This window comes from Peromyscus maniculatus, chromosome 7, assembly GCF_049852395.1.
Source record: "Peromyscus maniculatus bairdii isolate BWxNUB_F1_BW_parent chromosome 7, HU_Pman_BW_mat_3.1, whole genome shotgun sequence".
Taxonomy (NCBI): Eukaryota; Metazoa; Chordata; class Mammalia; order Rodentia; family Cricetidae; genus Peromyscus; species Peromyscus maniculatus.
Window position 1 is genome coordinate 60,907,816 of NC_134858.1, and position 19,586 is coordinate 60,927,401.

General features: G+C 43.3%; 1 protein-coding gene across 39 annotated transcripts in view; it reads right to left on the reverse strand.

The window, feature by feature from the left end:
* Nucleotides 1-19,586, reverse strand: part of Iqch (IQ motif containing H) — a 183,348-nt gene that overhangs the window by 137,217 nt on the left and 26,545 nt on the right. For all 39 annotated transcript variants that reach the window (XR_013052782.1, XR_013052779.1, XR_013052776.1 and 36 more), the window contains one exon: nt 12,418-12,534. Coding sequence is in view for 28 of the 39 variants with exons in the window: in XM_076576476.1 (XP_076432591.1) it covers nt 12,418-12,534 (117 nt within the window). In the remaining 11 variants the exon portion in view is untranslated. The remainder of the gene's footprint in view (nt 1-12,417; nt 12,535-19,586) is intronic.

The window sequence follows — 19,586 nt, forward strand, 5'->3', positions numbered from 1 at the left end:
CTTCTGTCAGCTTCCTTGCTCACTGGGCAGCCTTCTGACCAGGCTTTCTGAGTAGCTTCTAATAAGGGTAGTCTAGGCTCAGGCTGAACGTTTAATCTGTTTGACCATTGTAGCTCAAAGTAGCATTCCATTCGTGGTGTCAATGAGATGATATATTTAGGCAAAATAAAATTCTAATCCTGTAAGTTAAGGGTTATTCCTTGAACTACACACATACACACACACACCAAACAAACAAACAAACAAACAAACTTTGTAGGGGGCCCTAGCTGTCAGCCAACTCCCCAGATGATACCAATATTATTGTACCTCAAATTTATAACATCTCCTCTTTCTAAAGGACAGATGTAAATGTGGGGTCTAGAGATTGCCTTCTTTGAACTATACAGGATAATTTTTAATTAATTTAATTAATGTGTGTGTGTGCATGTGTGTGCATGGCTGTGCATGTGTGTTCGTGTTTGTGTAGACGCACATGTGTGTGCATATGCATGGATGCCAGAGGATAACATTGGGTATTATTACTTCCTTTGAGACAGGGTCTTTCACTGGCCTGAGGATCACCAATTAGGCTAGACTGACTGCCCGGCAAGCCCCTGGGACCTTCCTGCCTCTACCTCCCCACATCTAGGGTTATAACCATGTGTCGGCACTCCCAGCATTTTTACATGGGTTCTGGGGAATTGAACTCAGGTCCTCATGCTTGTGGGACAAGCACTCTACTGACTGAGCCAACTTCCTAGCCCTAGACAGTTTTTAGAATCATCTAAACAAACATTTTAAAAATCAGGCAATCTTAGGAAAGACCAAACAAAACATGAACTCCAAAGTTTCTTTTGAAAATCCAGCTGCAAAGGGTGAGCCTGGAAGGGCTGCCTCCTGTGGGAGGCGCCCCCCCCCCCCCCATTCTCAAGCACTGTGGAGCTAGCTTGCCATTTATTATCTGCCTAGCCAGGACACCTAGACTATGATTCTAGTTTTAAATAACATTTTCTAAAGATTTGTTTTTAAGTGGAAGAAAGTCAGGAAGTAAAAAGTCTATTTCATGAATAGTTTTTCATTTTTTTTTCTACTTAGCACAAACAGACAGTAAGTTTGAAACCATACCATATTGTGGAAAACAGCAGAATGAAGCCAGTCTCCTGGGCACAGCTGTGCATGAGCAGACTGGACACGAGGAACTGGTGTAAGGTCAGGACAGGGAAGGACCTCACACTCTAGTGTTGAGTGGGAACCGGCACTGTGGACGTGAGCAGTGGGAGAGAAAGCAGAGAGTGTTCCCAGGAAGTCGCCCACCTTCCTCACTGTCCTTCCTTGTTTAGTACTCGCACCTCAGCAAGTCCTGCTTTGGCTGATGCTGGAGGAAGGAATGACATGTGGAGATGACAGATGGGTCCCAGGTAGATCCTTGGCAGCAGCGGGGCATGCGGCATTGGGGTAGAAAGAAAGACAGGTTTGGGAGACAATCTAAGCCATCCTGCTAGAGTGGTTCTTCCTGGGAGAGGGACAAAGCCTTATGCAAATTGTCGGGGAGAGGGGTGCCTGCAGAACTCTAATTAGGCCGATTCATGAACATGTAACAAGTTCAGGAGATAATGTGATTCCAGAAAGTACTATTGCTTTATAGCCAAAGGGAGAGGAAATAAAGTGTAATAATCAATGAGGACATCAAGGGGCAGAGACTGTTCAGAAGAATTCTAATGATGCCCTTCAGTTAGCGCAGCTAAGTGATCTAACGTCGGCCGTGTGCCTAACGTCCTTCCTTTCACACTCCAGACTGAGACCACACAATTAGATTTCAGAGACCCAGCCAAGGCCGTCCATCATCTCCAAGTGCATCTTTTGGGAAAACGTGAGACAGTTCTAAGTGTCCACCCTGGCCTATGTGGGCACCACTGCTTCTGTCCTAGAGCACACGGCACCTCCTCAGCCACATGCAGTTCTTGGGAGGCGCCTCAGGCAGCCTCCGTCCAGCAGCTTCCCCTGTTACTGCTCGCTTTCCCAGAGGAACTGGTCATCAGAAGGTATCAAGCAAACATCGGCCTGAGAGTTACACAGTCAGGTGTGTGGCTCCAGTGGTGACTGAACAAGCCATTTTATCTTCTCAGTATAGAAACAAGACATCACAGGCTGAGAAATGGCTCTGTGGATAAGAGCTCTTATTATGTAAGCATAAAGATCTGAGTTTGAACCCCCAGCACCCACATAAAAAACCAGACATGGCCTTGTGTGCCTCTGGCACATGGGGTTGAGGGCAAAGACAGGCAGATCTCAGGAGTGCACTGGATGGCCAGCCCTAGCCAAAACACTGAGTTTTAGTGTACTGAAAGACCCTGTCTCATGACAGAGAGTGACAGAGAAAGACTCCAACATTTCCTGAGCCACTGCATGTAAAGGCACTCAGGCACAGAGGCACATGCAAGCATGCAGCACACAGAACACACTGGCAAACACATGCACAAAGGAAAGAAATGAGGCAACTTAGTCTTTCGAGACTAGGTGACAGATGTGTATCTTGGCTTGTAACCATGATACAGGGTAGTGTTGAAACCTAAGTCCTTGGTCTATGGCTTTTCCCTCTAACATGTATATGGCAGCTCTCAGGCCTTTTCATCTCTAAACATTTACACCATATCATTACTTTGTTATCAAAAGATGACTTGAATCTACTCTTTCTACTCCAACTTCTAGCCTAATGAGAGCTGAACCTCCAAATAAATACCTTCTGGGCTTCCATTACACATATGACTCTAAGGCCATGCTTTTAAAGGAAGTGTACAGTGAATCCTTCCACATTATGGTGCTCATTGCTCTTCTCCCAGAGAGGTTTGCAGGGGCTAGGAATGCATACTTGAACTCAAGTGCAGTTTAATCAACAATAGGCTAGAAGACGGGAGAGCACAGCCATAGCATTTATCCATCTCAAGTACCTCTTAGGAGATAATGACCCTGGGCCATGATGAAAGCGGTTCTATCCGGCCAGTTTCTCTTGTGACTAATGTCATGGAGCTGCCTGCTGTCTTAGGTTTCTATTGCTGTGAAGAGACACCATGACCACGGCAACTCTTATAAAGGAAACATTTAATTGGGTGGTTCACTTACAGTTTCAGAGGTTCAGTCCATTATCATCATGGCAGGGAGCATGGCAGACATGATGCTGGTTACATCTTGATCAGAAGGCAACAGGAAGTTGACTGAGACACTGGGCAGTATCCTGAGCAGAGGAAACCTCAAAGCACACCCCAACAGTGACACACTTCCTCCAACAAGACCGCACCTCCTAATAGTATCACTCCCTGTGAGATTATGGGGACCAATAACATTCAAGCTACCACACTGTTATTATTCTTGGCTTCAGTTTTTGTTTGTTTGTTTATGTATATGAGTGCTTTGTTTACATGTATGTCTGAACACCAGAAGAGGGCATTGGATCCCATTATAGATGGTTGTAAGCCACCACATGGTTGTTGGGAATTGCACTCAGGACCTCTGGAAGAGCAGAGAAGCTAATGCTCTTAACCACTGAGCCATCTCTCCAGCCCCTTGTTTTAAACAGAGCTCACTGTAACGTGTTTACACTGCTCCATTCTCATTCTTGTAACACAAAAGCAACCATAATGAAGTCAAAGAATGAAGGTTTTATTCTGTTTTTTTTTTGTTTGTTTGTTTGTTTGTTTGTTTGAGTCAGGGTCTCACACTGTAGCTCAGGCTGACCTCAAATTTGTCTGATCCTCCTGCCTCAGCTTCCCAAGTGATTGGCTCAGAGTGTAAAGTTTTCCATTTTCACTCATGAAAGTACAGTTCTTATAAAAGTTTCGAGTTTGTACAGTAGATATATCTTTTCCTTCCTTCCTTCCTTCCTTCCTTCCTTCCTTCCTTCCTTCCTTCCTTCCTTCCTTCCTTCCTTCCTTCCTTCTTTCCTTCCTCCCTCCCTCCCTCCCTCCCTCCCTCCCTTTCTTCCTTCCCTCCCTCCTTCCTTCCTTCTTTCTTCCTTTCTTTCTGGAAAGTTTTCTTCATCATCAACTAAGAGCAGTGACTATTTCATACAGGAAGAACACAGCTTCCATCCTGGGCATTAAAACAATTAGTACACAATATGGCAACTTTTGGGAAACTTTTGACGAATTCTTTGTCTCATAGTGGATATTTGCATGAAAGAAAATATTGATCACAGAGAGATCTAATTAGGGAAGTCACTTCTTTATCAGTCTGGTAAATTCTATAAACCCATTCTCAGAATAATGTTTTGTAAACATATGAAATAAAATGCAAAGAAAAGCAAGCCAGATTTGGTAGTGCACACCTATAATCCTAACATTTGGGAGACTGAGGCAGGAGGATCAAGAGTTTAAGGCCAGCCTGGGCTACATGAGACCTGTCTTAAAAACAAACTATTTAATGATTATTATTAATAAATAAATATTATTTAATAATAAAATGGAGCCTGATTATATTGAAATATAATTCTATCTGTAGTTCCCTTTTGATTTAACCCTATCAAATATGTCTGCCTCCGTGTGTGTGTGTGTGTGTGTGTGTGTGTGTGTGTGTGCATGTGTTGACTTAGACTCCCCTATCTACCTAGCGTTTAGTTTTTCAAAGTGATAGTATGAGGTCAAGCTGACTGCCTCTTAGCATGGACTCAAATGCTCAGATCTAAAGTCCCAGGCACAGAGGGAAAAGTGGGTCTCTTAAGGGAGTGGGCCCAGCTGAGAGCAGGTTGCTGCTAATATGGGGTGAATACAGAGCAGTGCAAAGGTCCCTTCCCGGACCACTGCCCCTCAACCTCCCTTCTCCCTGTCCTCTCATGCTTGAAATCCCTCCGGAGAGCTTCTCTCCTTCCTTTTAATTAACTAGAGGATTTACTCTTGTGAAAAGGAAAATCCACAGGGGAGAGGTAACCCTCCATGCCAAAGGTTCTCACGTTTCTTTCCAGCAGTAGACCCTGTTTCTACTGCAACTAACTAACTAAAGGCTGATATGCAAATAAATGTGAATGCCATAAGAAGGTAGCACAATTCTCTGTTGACCTTCACATGTTCAAAATTAGGAGCATGTAAAATGTCATACATGTGCATATTACATAAATACTCATATATCTCACTATGATGGCATATAATAAAATATATCTACATAAGTCAGTCAACATTGGAAATCATGAAGTTGTTTTGATTAAGGCAAATTATCAATTCAAGAATCGTAAGTAATAACTGTGTAGTCTTATAGCCATTTATTTGTATATTTTATTTTGCCTACACAATATGAAAAAAAATCCCGGCGTGAAAAGGCAAATCATTTTAAATAGCCAGTCATTTATTATGGCGGTATAGTTTCAGGACTCCCTTAGCTAAAATAATCCAGACACTCTGAAGAATAGTAGGGAAATTTATTTTAAGATAGAATTCCTAACATCTAGTAACTGCTCCTGTTCCTTAATAACTAAGCATCTGTTGGTAGTGACTCAATTAGGGAACCCTGAGGAGTGGACTCCACAACAAATTTGAGTCCTGATTATCTTTCCTTACTACATAACCTTAGACAGGTGGTGTCCTTCCTCAGTTTCCTCATCTGCAAAATGGTCATATAAATGGAATATATTCTATAGTTTCAAAGGTCAAATAAGATAGCATGCATCAGGCACTTGGTACTATATCTTATACACTGGACATGCTGTATTATCAAAAGACTAAAGAACCCATAGCACTTGCATGAAATGTCATTTCCCAATGGACCCTCTTCCTTTTCAATTGTCTTAGTACCTTCTCTGTCACTTATTCACTCAAATTTCAAAAACAATCTAATTTTGTTTGGGATATTAAATATACATTTTGAAATGGTGCTTTATTGTTGGTTGGTATCTGCCATAATCAATAAATTACCATTTTTACCCTAGACTACAAAATAAAGTAATGTCTACTTTCAAATCACAGAAGCAGCAGCCTAACACAAGGCCATGTCTTGTGCTCTAAGGTTGGTGGCTGAAGCTGTGAAGTTGCCAACTACGCTGTGCCACAGCAGGCATCAGAGGACCCTTCCAGCTTGTAACCGTGGTGCACCTGTTCTAGTGGTCCCACTGCGGTGCACCTGTCCTGGTGGTCCCGCTGCGGTGCACCTGTCCTGGTGGTCCCGCTGCGGTGCACCTGTTCTGGTGGTCCCACTGCGGTGCACCTGTTCTAGTGGTCCCACTGCGGTGCAGCTGTCCTGGTGGTCCCACTGCGGTGCACCTGTCCTGGTGGTCCCACTGCAGTGCACCCGTCCTAGTGGTCCTATCAATTAGTTTGCACAGGTTTTCTAGGGATCAGACCTTGATGTGAAAATTGCCCTTTTAAAGAAAAAAAATTTACTTACTTCATGCATTTGAATGTCTTGTCTACATGTATGTATGTATGTATGTATGTACAGTACATGTGTGCCTGGTACCCACAGAGGTCAGAAGAGGGCATTGGATTCACCAGAACTGGACTTACAGATGGATGTGAGCCATGATATGTGTGCTAGGAACTGAACTTGGGTCTTCTACAAAAATGAATGCTCTTAACTGCCAAGCCATTTCTCCAGCCCTCAAAATTGGCTTCTTTCACATTTGTTTATCCATACATATGACTATCACAGAAGTTCATATGAGCACATCTGAATTTTCCAAATGTGACCAGTACAAAACTATAATTGATTTGATGAAATCCCACTGTGCACATGCCTGCACGTGTAGGGCAGTCTAATGCATTATCATGTTGGTATCTAACTCAAATAAGCATGTTGTCCTTCGCTGCACTTTAAAGGATTTGTCATAAAATGAATTGTGTCTTAAATGTTCACAACCTCTCTAAAACTCATTGTAGTTTTCTGCTACGGTTTGGAAACCAGAGCAGCAAGCCCTGTTCCCTCATTATGCTGGAGGGCAGAGGGAGTTGAATCAGATTCTTTTCTGTGAAGAAGGGAGAAGCACAGGTGTGAATCAAGGAGAAGGAAATAGATTGTTAATGCTAATTCGTCTCTCCGAAAGGTGAGAGTCTTATGGACACTTATTACATGCCAGCAGTGTGAAGATACTTTCTGCAATCCCCGTAACAGCTGTACCTAGTAGGCATCATTATCCTGGCTTTGCAGAAAAAGCTAAGGGACTCAGGAGGTTAATTTGCTTACCTGCGGGTTCAAGAATAGACCCACGCTCTGTTCCATTTGACCCCAAGCCCGTTCCACCACACCACTTGCCACCCCATCTAGCTTGCCTCCCCCATAAAACAGAGATGTGAGAGTGGTCGAGCTACAGTGACATTCATGGGACCAGCTAGGCAGTGGCAAGGCTGAATTGTGAATCCAAGAGCAAGGTCATTTCACTAGAAAAAACTATCAGGTGGCCCCGTAGGAGAAGACTTTGGACAACCAGGTTACCTGGGACTGGCAAAATCAGGATTTCACTTTGGCCCTCAACACCAGACTACCTAGCTTCAAAGCAGAGACTGGACAGAGGAGAGAGTGAGCCAGCCCTCTCCTAAGCACCTGTTGTATGTAAAGCATTGCTCAGTGCAGTGGAGGATTTGAAAAACACATAATCCTCATATTTGTATAGGAAAAAAAGATATGATCACATGAAAAATTAAATAGTATCACTGGAACAGCCCTCAGCAACAGTCTGTTGCCCTCCCTTGGTCCCGACAAAAAATGTAAATTTTAAATGACATGAAACAATGGTGCAATATAGTATGTGAAGATTGTTAATGGTAAGAACTAATACTTTCAGAGTACATATTTGCAGCAAGATCTGCTAATTCATTTGTCTCGATGCCTCCTACAGGATAGATACACTCAATATAGTGCATCTTATGTAGAGGTTGTCTCCAGGGCATCCCCATCTAGAGAGACTCACATAGGGCAGTGTGACCCAGAATAACCACACTAAGTGCTAGGAAGTGCTGTGAGTCCAACATAGGGTTGGCTGAGGGTGCATACAGGATCTCCCCCAAAAAAATATAAACAACGGGATTTGGAAGAAATCAGAGAACTCACTACAGCGTGGCATTTTATGGACATAATTGATAAGTGCATACAGCCTCTAATGGCTTCTCTGTGCTCTCCTAACAGGGGCATTTTGTGAAGGAGCTGAACACCAGCCAGCGTCCCCTCGTGTTCCTTAGAGCCCCATTGTCCCAGGAACAGCAGTAGTGTCCACAGACAACACACCACTGCCGCTGCTGCCACATCGGTGGGTACACTTTACAGCCTGTGAATCAGGAGACACACTTTCAAAACACACTCTGTACAACCTCAAGAGAAGGCTGTCTGTATCTGCCAGAGGTGGGAACGCTGAGCATGCCATTGCAGTCCTTGGGTAATAACTGTGTGTCATAAATAGAATGTGGCATTTCAGAATGTCTTTAAAGCTATTTCCTTTTGTTCGACTAATTTAATTTACCAAATGCTCCTGGGGAAAGGGAGGGGGACCAAGATGCTGACTCCACATTTCCTGGGGGGGGGGGAAAAAGTCACCATTTCCAAAACAAAAAAAACCACTCTCAGAGAAATTACATCCGATTGTTGTCTGCTGGCTCCCTCAGACTCTACCTCTGTCAAAATCCTGCCCTGGCAGGTGTGGGGAAGAATAGACGCCGAACTTGAATGAATACCCACATCTGTTTTTGGAAAGGGGGAACAGAAGCATCACAGAAGGAAGTAAAAGAGATAATTGCTGGCGTGAACTACAATGCATTTTACTTGTGGGCAGAGGGCCAGCGTACAGCAGGCAAAATATGCAGGCCCATCTTATTGGAATTCAGGGGTGGGCCTCCGTTCCTGTCCGGAGACAGCTGTAAACCAGCAGCCCATGGCATCCCAATCAGGCACGGAGTTTTGTCAAGGAATGCTGATATGAACAGAAGCAGCTCCGTCGGCTCTGCCTGCACCCCTGCCTGGTGCAGTGACAGTCAATCTCTGATTCCAGATGACAAGAACTGGATAAAAACTTCAAACAAATGGCGACCTTTCCAAAGATTAATTTGTTTACCAACAAAATATCCCCTCTTTGTCATCTGAAATGGGGGTGACCTTCACTTTGCCACATCTAGGCTGGAAGGATGCTGACTGCAGTCATCTGTTAAGTTAACTCCATCTCAGCAATTATTCCCTTTTTTATTTTTAGTGACAAGAGGGTTTATTAATTCACTCTGCTTCTTGTTATGGTTTATAAATGCAACAAGCTCGTTCTGAATTACTGCAGTGTAACATCAATTTGTTTAAATCTAATTCTGCTACAGTTGCCAAATGATGTTGTGACTGTAATTGTGGCCATATGCATGGGCTTAAAACACAATCATGGCTTGAAATCACCCCACCCCCCGCTTGTGGTACTTCTTCTAATCATTTGACATTAACACAATTGCCTCACTTTCCATTACTTTATCATCTCAGAAATGATTGTGCTTTCAACGGGAGCAATTGCTCTGCACACACCGAGTGAAACAGTAAAGGATGAAGCTATGATTTGTGAAGTGTGGTTGCTACCCAACCACGTTAGTGAGAAGCACTGTATAACGTGCGAGTCATAAAGCCGAGAAGTCATCAGAGCATTAAATCCAACCTCATGAATAAATAAAAGGTTCTAAGTTTACATAGCATTATATATTTATTTATTTGGAAAGTGGGACCAAAGAACTGGTATAATTCTCCAGCAACTCATAGCTTGCCAAAAAGAAAAATGTTTTTACGACTCTTTTCTAGGTCATAACAGTTGTAATCAGAGTTATTTGTGCGGCAATTCACAGCGACGTTTTGTTTGGCCATTCTGTTATGCATTCATAATCGTTCTTTTAAAATTCATGTTAACAGTTACATGTTTCAAGCCTTTTAAGAAACCCTTTTTATTTGAAAAAAATAAATCAAAGTCAAATTTTCACAGATCTTTCAGTGCATTGCACTGTAAGGCCTGACTGGAAGGAGATGCTGTGAGCAGTCAAGAGCAGCATCAGCGCTTGCCTCCCGCCTCCTGCCTCCCGCCTCAGTGAGAACCCAGCAATTGCATGGAACAGGGTTGTTCAGCTTTTACTTAGCGCATTTAAGATCCTAAAATCATTAGTGGTTTTGTATTTCGTGCTTTTTTTAGAAATTGATTTTATGTAAAAAGGGTCACAGAAAATAATGTTCTAAAGGCAAGTTCTGTGGTATGATTGTATGATGTTGCATGTGTGTGTGTGTTCGTGTATGCATATGGTGTTGCATGTGTGCATGTTCGTGTGTGTGTGTGTGTGTGTGTGTGTGTGTGTGTGTGTGTGTGCATGTGCATGTGTGTGTGTGTGTGTGTGTGTTTAATGCACTAACATCTTCCATTAGCTCCTTATGGTAGGGAAGGAGACACCTCCTCATCAGATGAAAAATACCACCAGCTTCCAGGAACTAATAATGCAAACTGACTATGTATTCATATTTGCTCATCAAAATGCCTGAATTATTTGCAGACTTTTGACAAGCTGTTCAAGTTGCACAGACATAAGGCAGTGTGTGACCTCGGCAGCCAGGCAGCCTCCCGCCCTGAGTGTGAGGAGGTACTCCGAAAGACCAGCCTCGCTGCTGCTTTTCCAGTTAACTGAGTGTCACCATGAGAGACACATGGCCACAGCTTGGGCAGGTGCTTTTAAAAACATATTTTTTTAAATTAAAAGGTGAATTCCAGCTGTATTTTACCTCCAGGTGTACTACATGATTGTTTAAAACCAGATAACTGAGAATTTCCCACAAAGAGCTTTCTGAGCAATGTCTCCATTTCGTAAATCCAAACAAAACTATCGCTCTGATAGTGGCATCTGATATCTAGACCAACACAAAATGACAGGTCAACTATTTTGACAGAAAGGAAATAGTTTGCTCAAAATCTATACACTGTATGTCCAATTTTAAAGTGGACTGCTGTTGATTTTTATGGAGTCATTTTCATGAAAAGGATCTTTAATAAATGAGTATGTGTTATTAACACGTCACACAGGGCAGTGAGCTTTCTCAAACTGCCACTGTTTCAGTGTCACTGGAACAATACCCATGCTGCTCATTCTACTTGTAAATCTTTAAAAATATAACTAACAGCTAAGATTACATCCTAAAGTTAGGACTGCTTCGAATTCCTTACTTAAGTCTGAGTCTTGGAGTCACAAAGCAAAGCGTAATCCCCATGTGTCTCAGTAGACCTCCAGACACTTGCGTCCTCAACAGAGAGTTTGAGTGCCATGCGGCAGTAGCCCCGGGCTGCAAAGCCGCAGCCCTCCGCCAGCTAAGCCAATATTAATTCTAGATTGAGGAGGAAAACCAACAACAACAAAAGAGAAATCTGCTGCTGTCTGTAGAGCCAGAAAAGTAATATTTTTACTTCAAGGACTTTGGGGCTCCTGGGAAGCAGATAAAAACCTCTTCACATTATTCACACTGACGTTTTAAATAAAGTTCCAACAGGAATAAAAATATCTAACTTTCTGGTTATTTCTTAGGCTGGGAAATATTTCTAGGATAAAGTGCTCTTAATCCAAACCTGTAAGAATAATGTAAAGCAAATACAGAGGCCAGAGTGACTGAATGCTGTGGATGATCTAGGCAGTTGAAAAACAGAAGAAACTTGGATGATTTCATCTGAGATAATCAAGCAAGTTAGAAATGGTTTGACAAATTTAGTCCTAAAATTAATCTTCTCCTTAGTTCTAATTCCACTAAAATATACATTTAAGAGCTCTGAGAGGAGCCAAAAATTATGTCTTTTCAAAATACATAGATTTCACCTTAGAAATTGCTGTTAGTATTAGAAATGATGCCAAATAGTTTCCTAGTTAAGACAAAGCCGCTAGATGTTCCAGGAAATCCACAGCACGGGAAGAGGCCAGTCCTCCCTCTGGAGCTCCTCAGCCACGAGCCAGCAGCAGTGGGTGCCGGCCGGCTCTCAGGCTGCTGCGTGGGATGCTTTGTCTTCAGCACTTTGCAGCAGAAGGAGATGCTGCCCCGCTCGCTTTGAGTTGGGAATTCTTGCTTACGTGTTGGACTGTTACGAGGGAGTGCCCCTAGGAAGGATGCTCCGAGGTGGTCTCCCTTTGCTTTTTCTAGTGGGAAGCCTGCTGTGCAAACTGTCCTAATTCCTCTACTAAGTTTTCTTGTTGTTAACTTTCCCTCCTTGTTAAATTATGCCATTAGCTCATTCAAAAAGTGTCAATCACAACAAAAAAGAAATCAGAATGAACTACAAATAGATCTTTTAAAATAAGTCTACATTTTTCATAATCCTTACTAATTACAGACAGAATGAAAGCCACTTCATTTCATTTTTTTAAAATATCCTAAGGACAAAAGAATCAGTCTTACTTAAAAATCTGCATTCTATCTTACACCACTACTAAGCGGCCTGAAAGCTTTTTTAGAATTAGGAGTTCGTTAGAGCAGCTCATCGCTTACCTGTGCTTTTCTCCGGTTGATATATGGCAAACTGATCCCATAGTTGGCATTTACAGCAGCTCTGTGGTGCATGTTCTCTGGATCCTGCAGGATCTTTACATTCAACTCTATCTTTGGCTGAAACAAAGAAACAATGAAACTTTTATGTAAAATGAACAAAAATGCTTACTAACATGTTATATCCTTTAAGGAATATAAAATTCTTGGAAAATAAGAAGTTTAATGCAATTCTCACTGAAAAAAAAAAACTAGATCTTTTATTTAGGCTACTAATCAATCCTTTTTTATTCGGAGAAAAGGAAGATTTTCCTCTGTGTGTTCTATTTGTGTGCAGTTACATCCTCAGACGCCATTCATCTACTCAAAAACTAATGCTCCATGTCAGCCAGGATGGACAAAGGACAAGAATCTCTCATCTCAATTTACTCCTGGCTTTCCAGGTCAAGGACTAAGTAAATAAAATCTATACTCCAGACAGGCAGGTAGAGGGCTCTCTTGGTCTGTTAATGTGGCCATATTCCTCTAGGGACATTTCAGGTAGCTGTTGGACATGACACATTTTTACCACACCAAATGTGTCTATTGCCTCTGCAGAGATTTTGCCATCGGTAATTAGCACTTTCGTTAGGCAACAAAAAAGCATCTTGTTCCAATGACCTGTTCTTCGTTTTAAAGGATTCCTATCAGAATGGCAGTGGTGGAGGGCATTGGAAGGATGTCACAAGACCTAGGTGACCACCCTAGCCTGGACTGCTGGGTGGGACTCAGCAGAGTCGCCTCACTTCTGGGCAAGTTGGCCTGTTTGCTTGTTAAGGGCAATAGCTAACGGTGATGCTCTCATGAGGTGCTGCCCTGAGCATCCGCAGTCTATGACTTCAGGTTAAATTGACAGTTGCCACTTAGGAATCACTTGTGAGATGTACGACTTTTGTCCCACAATAGAATTTACTGACCTGTGCTTTGGTTCACAAAGCTAAGTCAGCTCAGCAATGCCTAGTTCCAAAACATTTGTATCTCCCCAAATGAGGCCTTGCATCCATTAGCAACCACTCTCTAGTCCTGCTACCCCTATCCCAGCAGCCCCTAGGACACTTTCTGTCTCGACTCATAACTACCTCTATTCTGGACGTTTTGTACAAACAGGAGCACAATATCTGGGCTTTGTGAGTTTTGCTTTTAAAGGAACTTGGAGGTATGAGGAGCAACTAGAAAATTTGATTTGGGTTCCATCAAATATTTTAGTTCAGAGGGTGATCCGAGGCAAGTGTTAAAATGGTTGCAGCAACCCAACAGACTGCTCCAGAGTCCGTGTGTTTCTTCCAGCTCAAGCACTCACAAGAAGACTGAGGTCAGCGTGAAGAGGAGCCTACAGAAGGAATGGAGGGCAGGTCTCGTCAGGATGAGCTCATTCCTAACACAGGCTCCGCACTTCCCTTCTGTTTTCAATTGCTCCCGAATAACCAAACCTCCAGATAACTGTCCTCCACGCCCTCTGCATTTAACCCATGGAAACCCATGTCACAAACAAGGCACGGCTGTGACTGTCTCCTTTAAGTACTTGTGGTAACGAAGTGGGGTGGAGCCCGGTTCCGGCTGGCTTTCTGTCTGCGGCTAACCCACACTCCCGGCCCTCCTCTGGCGTGTTTGCCGAGAGCCGAGTGCCTTTTTAAAATTGAAATTAATACCTGAACATAATTTTTTCCTTCTTAATTAAACTTTCAGGATAATTTCCATCCTACCAAGGATCAGGAAATTGCTAATATGTATTATATTGACTGGATGTGGTTTCTGTAATTAGGATGCTTTAGGATGTTAGGATGCTTTAGGAATGTGGATTGTGGATACAATTGATAGTAATGGCCTCATCTATCATGTCTCAGCTTCGTTAGAACTTTTTAATTCTGGGATCACTGGCTCAGTGGACCAGAGAGGCTTTCTTAGCTTTATCAGGCTCCAACAACTTTGTGTGGCTACCGGGCAGGCTTGGGGAAGGGATGAGCGGAGGTACTGTGAGCACCGCATTAGGACTCAGTTGTTCTCTGCCCTACTTTACACCTCTGGGCACAGATATTCTCGAACTAAGTCAGACAGAAATGGTAGGTTGGAATACTGACTCTTATTGTGGGCTCCTAGAACAATGCGCCTAAAATCATTAATAGTCTCATCTTCACCATTTTGGCACCAAAGCATGAGTTTATCAAAATGATAATTCATAGCCTGCATGATTTGATTTCTCTTTTAAAATAATGGATTCTGGGCATGGTGACACATGCCTATAATCCTAACATTTGGGAGGTGGAGACAGAAAGATCAGAAATTCAAGGCCAGCCTTGGCTACATGAAAACCTGTCTCAAAAATAATAAAATAATATAAAACAAATACTGCCAGTGGGATGGCTCAGTGGGTAAACACACTGCTGCTAAGCCTTACAACTTGAGTTCCATCTCCAGGTCCCACATGTGGGAAAAGAGAACCAACTCCTGAGTGTTGTCCTCTGGCCTCTATATCAGCACATGTGTGTAGCTGGAGCGTTTCTCTCCAGGTCCCACCAAGCCCCCGCAGTCCCACAACCCACGTATAAAATAATCACTCAGACGCTTATATTACTTATAAACTGTATGGCCATGGCAGGCTTCTTGTTATCTACTTAGAACTTCTATCTTAAATTAATCCATTTTCATAAATCTATACCTTGCCACGTGGCTCGTGGCTTACCGGCGTCTTCACATGCTGCTTGTCATGGCGGCAGCTGGCAGTGTCTCCTTCTGCCTTCCTGATCTTTCTTTTCTCCTCTCTGTTAGTCCCGCCTATACTTCCTGCCTAGCCACTGGCCAATCAGTGTTTTATTTATTGACCAATCAGAGTAATTTGACATACAGACCACCCCACAGCACATGTGCATGGATGAATGAATGAAGAATGAATAAATGAATGAATAAAATTTAAACCTAAGTAAAAATATATGTCAGGCTGGGGGTGTAGCTCAGTGGTAGACTGCTTTCTTAGCACATGAGAGGCCCTGGGCTTGATGCCCAGCAATGAAACAAATATTGAAGATGGTTTCACTGAAAGTCATGATCAAATAGATTCAATGCTTAAATCTGTCTTATACAGTCTGTAGGATGCTTTGCTTATCAGCTTAGGCTGTGTTGTCAGATCTAATAATAAGGGTTTAGTTTTCTATGAAAAACAATTATACATTAAAAAAAACCAAAAGTAAATGAATCATTCCATTAAGCAAAAAAGCCACTCTCTGGGAGATGATCTTTCTCTGGCAGTAAGAGAAATATCAGAAATAACTTCAGAAAATTTTCTTCAATTGGTCAAGAAAAGGCAGCAATTTCTTTCATCTAGTTTGAGTCACTAAACAATCTAAAATTTGCATTTCTCTCCTTTTGATAGTAATTACAAGCAGATATATCAAATGTGACTCTCATTTAGACTTTGGTTTGTAAGAACAAAACTTATTATCAGAGCCAATTACTGTTTTACCTACATGGCTGCACAGAAGCAGGGCTCAATTTTCATCTCCTCAGTGACTTTGTGGTATTTATTTTATTACTATGCCCACAACGCCATAGAAGAAGGAAATGGCTTATGCTATTAAAACTAGGGCTGGAATACAAGAGGCTAAGGTTGCTTTTAGAAGAACTTCTGAATTAAAAACACTAGGCAGCATGTAATGCCAGCTCCCCAGACATGGGTAGACCATAAAACAACACACATCTATCCGAGCAGTAGCTCCCACACAGAGTAATCAAAATTGAAATGCTTCACAAACAAAGTTGAGAGAAGCTATTTGCCAAGTTACAGTATTATCAGCAGACCGCTGCTCTCAACAGTGTCTGCCCCGAGAATGTCTTCTAAAGTGGATATTGCTTAATGCTGTATTCCCACTGGTAAAAGAGTCTGCCATTTAAATCTAAGAGCCAGAGAAAGGACAAATAGGAAAATAATTCGGTCACCTTTCATTCGTTCTCACAACCATGGCTTTATATATTGAAAAGAGCAGTAAACGGTGAGTCTCAGTTTGAGCCACATGAGGTCAATTTCTCATCTGTAACATGGGGAATAATATCAGACTTCACAGGGTCATTTGTATGACTCAAATGACTGATATGTGTTGAGTATCTCATAAGTTATAAAGTGCTATTCAGGGGGAAGCTTGAAAAGAGAGCTTACTGGCAGGTGGGGGAGGGAGACTGCAGTGGACCAAAATACTTCAAATATATTAAAACCGTGAGTTCTTACTGGTCATCCTCCAAAATACCTAATGGTAACACCAACAAATTCACTTGGAATTTGGAAAATAAAAAGGAGTTAAGCATTTAGCCTACTTTTCCTTTAAAACTCTATTTCATATCCACCAAAAATGGTCTTCATAGATGCTAATAAATGCTGAAGGACTGGCAGAATTCTAAAACCACTACAGTCCCGAATACAGTCGTGCATCCAGGTAGCAATGATGGTTGCTAAGGTCGCTCGTGGTAGACAGCTGTAGTTTTATAAGGGGCAGAGCTTACTTACTAGACTGACTGACTTACTGACTAGAGCTGGCCTCACTGATCAACCATAGCATCATTAACAGAGTCAAGACACCATAAAACCAGGCATGGCAGCTCAGGCCTGTAATCTCAGGGTCATCCTTGGCTGCATGGTAGTTTAAGGCTGGCCTGGACTATGGAAGACTTGAGAGACGGGGAGGTACGGGGGGGGGGGGGGGGGGGGGGCAGACTCTGTCCATAGAAGACAGGGATGAGGGAAGGAGGTGGAGAATGGCAGAAATCATGGTGGCTGTTAAAGCCAGGTGACAGGTACAGTTCATTGTATATTTGTGTCTATTCAAAAATACTTCTTAATAAGTCATTAAAGTTATGGTATAGTTAACACGTTTAATTTATTTTTATCAGCTTTTCATTCTAACACCCTATTCTCAATGGCTTCCCTCCTTGCCTCCCTGTCGGAGAGGAAAGCTCAAAAGCAGAACCCCCCCAACCCCCCTCCCCCCCAGGCTCAGCAGCACCTGCTCTGTGCTGTTTACAAATAGCCGGACTCTAGCCTGATGCCTCAAGTTATCAAAGCTGTAAGGATAACCACCGCTTTCCAGATGCGTCTGTCCTTTTCTCTGAGAACAGAAGAATGAGAGCAAATACTTACTCAGCTTACTCTGAGCCAGGAACAAGCAGGTGGGTACTGTCACCTCCAACTTCAGCTCAGCTTAAAATGGAGAGAGGAAGTACTCAACAGCTGCCTTCCTCCCAGCGCGGGTAACTGGGCAAGAGACTGCTACGCCTGATGACCTGCCAGCGGGGAGGCTGATTTGCCGCTGACCCCAGATCTCTGTCCATCACTGGGATGGACAATAAAGAGAGGCTTCCTTGGGTATGTCGGTCTAGGATGGTCTTTCTTAGGAGATGGTAATGACATTAAGACCTGAGTGAAGAAACTCAGTCAGTCATGCAAGTATCTGGGATTCCCCGAGGAGAGAGAAACTAACTAGTGAGCAGAGACAGCTGCGGAGACCAAGGCCACTGGAAGCTGGCCTTCACAACCGGGAGGAGCACACTTCTTCCACTGCGGCTGGAAGGAAGAGGAAGAGGTGCTCATCTGCTCCCCTCCCTTCAATGAATGTGACCTTAAGGAGGGACGAGAACAAGCCGGAGGGCAGGTGGGGGATGTGCAAGGGATTTCAGTACTGGAAAGTGAGAGCATTACTGTGCCGAGTTTAGTGTCACTTGAAACCCAGAGGCCATAAAATTGAAGTCAGGGCAGTCCACATCACTATGGACAGCAGAGTCCCAGTCACAGACAGCAGAGTCCAGAGATGGACTCAATTCTGTGAGTGCGTGATTATAGCGCTGGGCCACTGACTCTGATGTTAAGTGGGGGAAGCCCTTTTGGGTCCCTTGTCACGTGCCACAGTAGATGACTGCCTGAATTCTTTAGTCCCACAGAGAAGCCACCAGGAACCTTCCCTCTCCCATTCTACTATCCCCAGAGGCTGCCGCCATGCTTGTCACCTGCGCAAAGCTGGCTGCCATGGTTTCAAATGCCATGCTTGTTTCCACAAAAGGAAGAGGGAAACAGGAACAGCAAAGCGATGTGGCATCTGTGACTGTCCCCTTCATCACAAAGATGAGCAGATGACTCCACCAGACTACTGCTCAGTCCTCCTGAGGTGAAGTGGGTCCCACCGCCACACCGTACTGCAGGGAAGGCAGAGAAATGGATGATCTTAGCCATGGTGGGGTGCACATGCCATGGTAAGGAGCACAAGGAGCCCTGTCAGTGATGGGCATGGGGACACACACGGTCTAGAAAAGAGCTTCTGCCTTAACTGTGGAGTCTCACTAGCTGAGCAGGAAAGGAATAAAAAAGCAGTAAGACATGAGGTCACATGGTCAGTGGTTGCTGGTCCTCACAGCAGCACGAGTTGCTAGAAGGAGCTTGGGATGCTCTGAGGTGATGCTCTTCCTGGTTCTGACACAGCCGGGACCCCAAGTTCAGGGCAGGTTTCCCATACCGCTGTATGGGCCCTGCCCCACTGTTTGCTGAATGTCTGTCTCAGGACTGTGGGTTCCCAAAGCTCCCCGCACATAGCCGCACTGAATCCAAAACATCTGAGGTGAAGAGTAGCTCATGGGTGAGGAAAGGCAAGGCAAGGTTTTGTGTTCACATTCTTACAATCTGCCACAGTGACACAATTATTAGTTTACAGGGTGTTGTGCCAAGGGTGACATTCTGTGCAACTTTTAAAAACTTTTAATTACATTTATTTATTTGTTTGTTTGTTTGTTTGTGGGTTACAGGAGTGTGGTGAGTGTCAGGGGACCACTTTGAAGAAGTCAGTTTCCTCCTAGGATGTGGGGGCAGGTGATCCAACTTAAGCCATCAGGCTTGGTGGCTAGGGTCTTAACTTGCTGAGGCATCTCACCAGCCCCCAAATATCTGTAACACTCCAACTTTTATTTTTTAATGAAGTCCTAGTATGTTACTCAAGTTGGCCTTGAGCTCATCATACACACACATACACACACACACACACACATCTGGCATCCTGTGCTGGATAACAGTATGTGCTGTTTATGTTTACATAAATAACTCAACCTGGCTAATAGTGTGGAACCTACAGCATCTTCATGGTCTTTCAGAACAGAGGGACCCAACT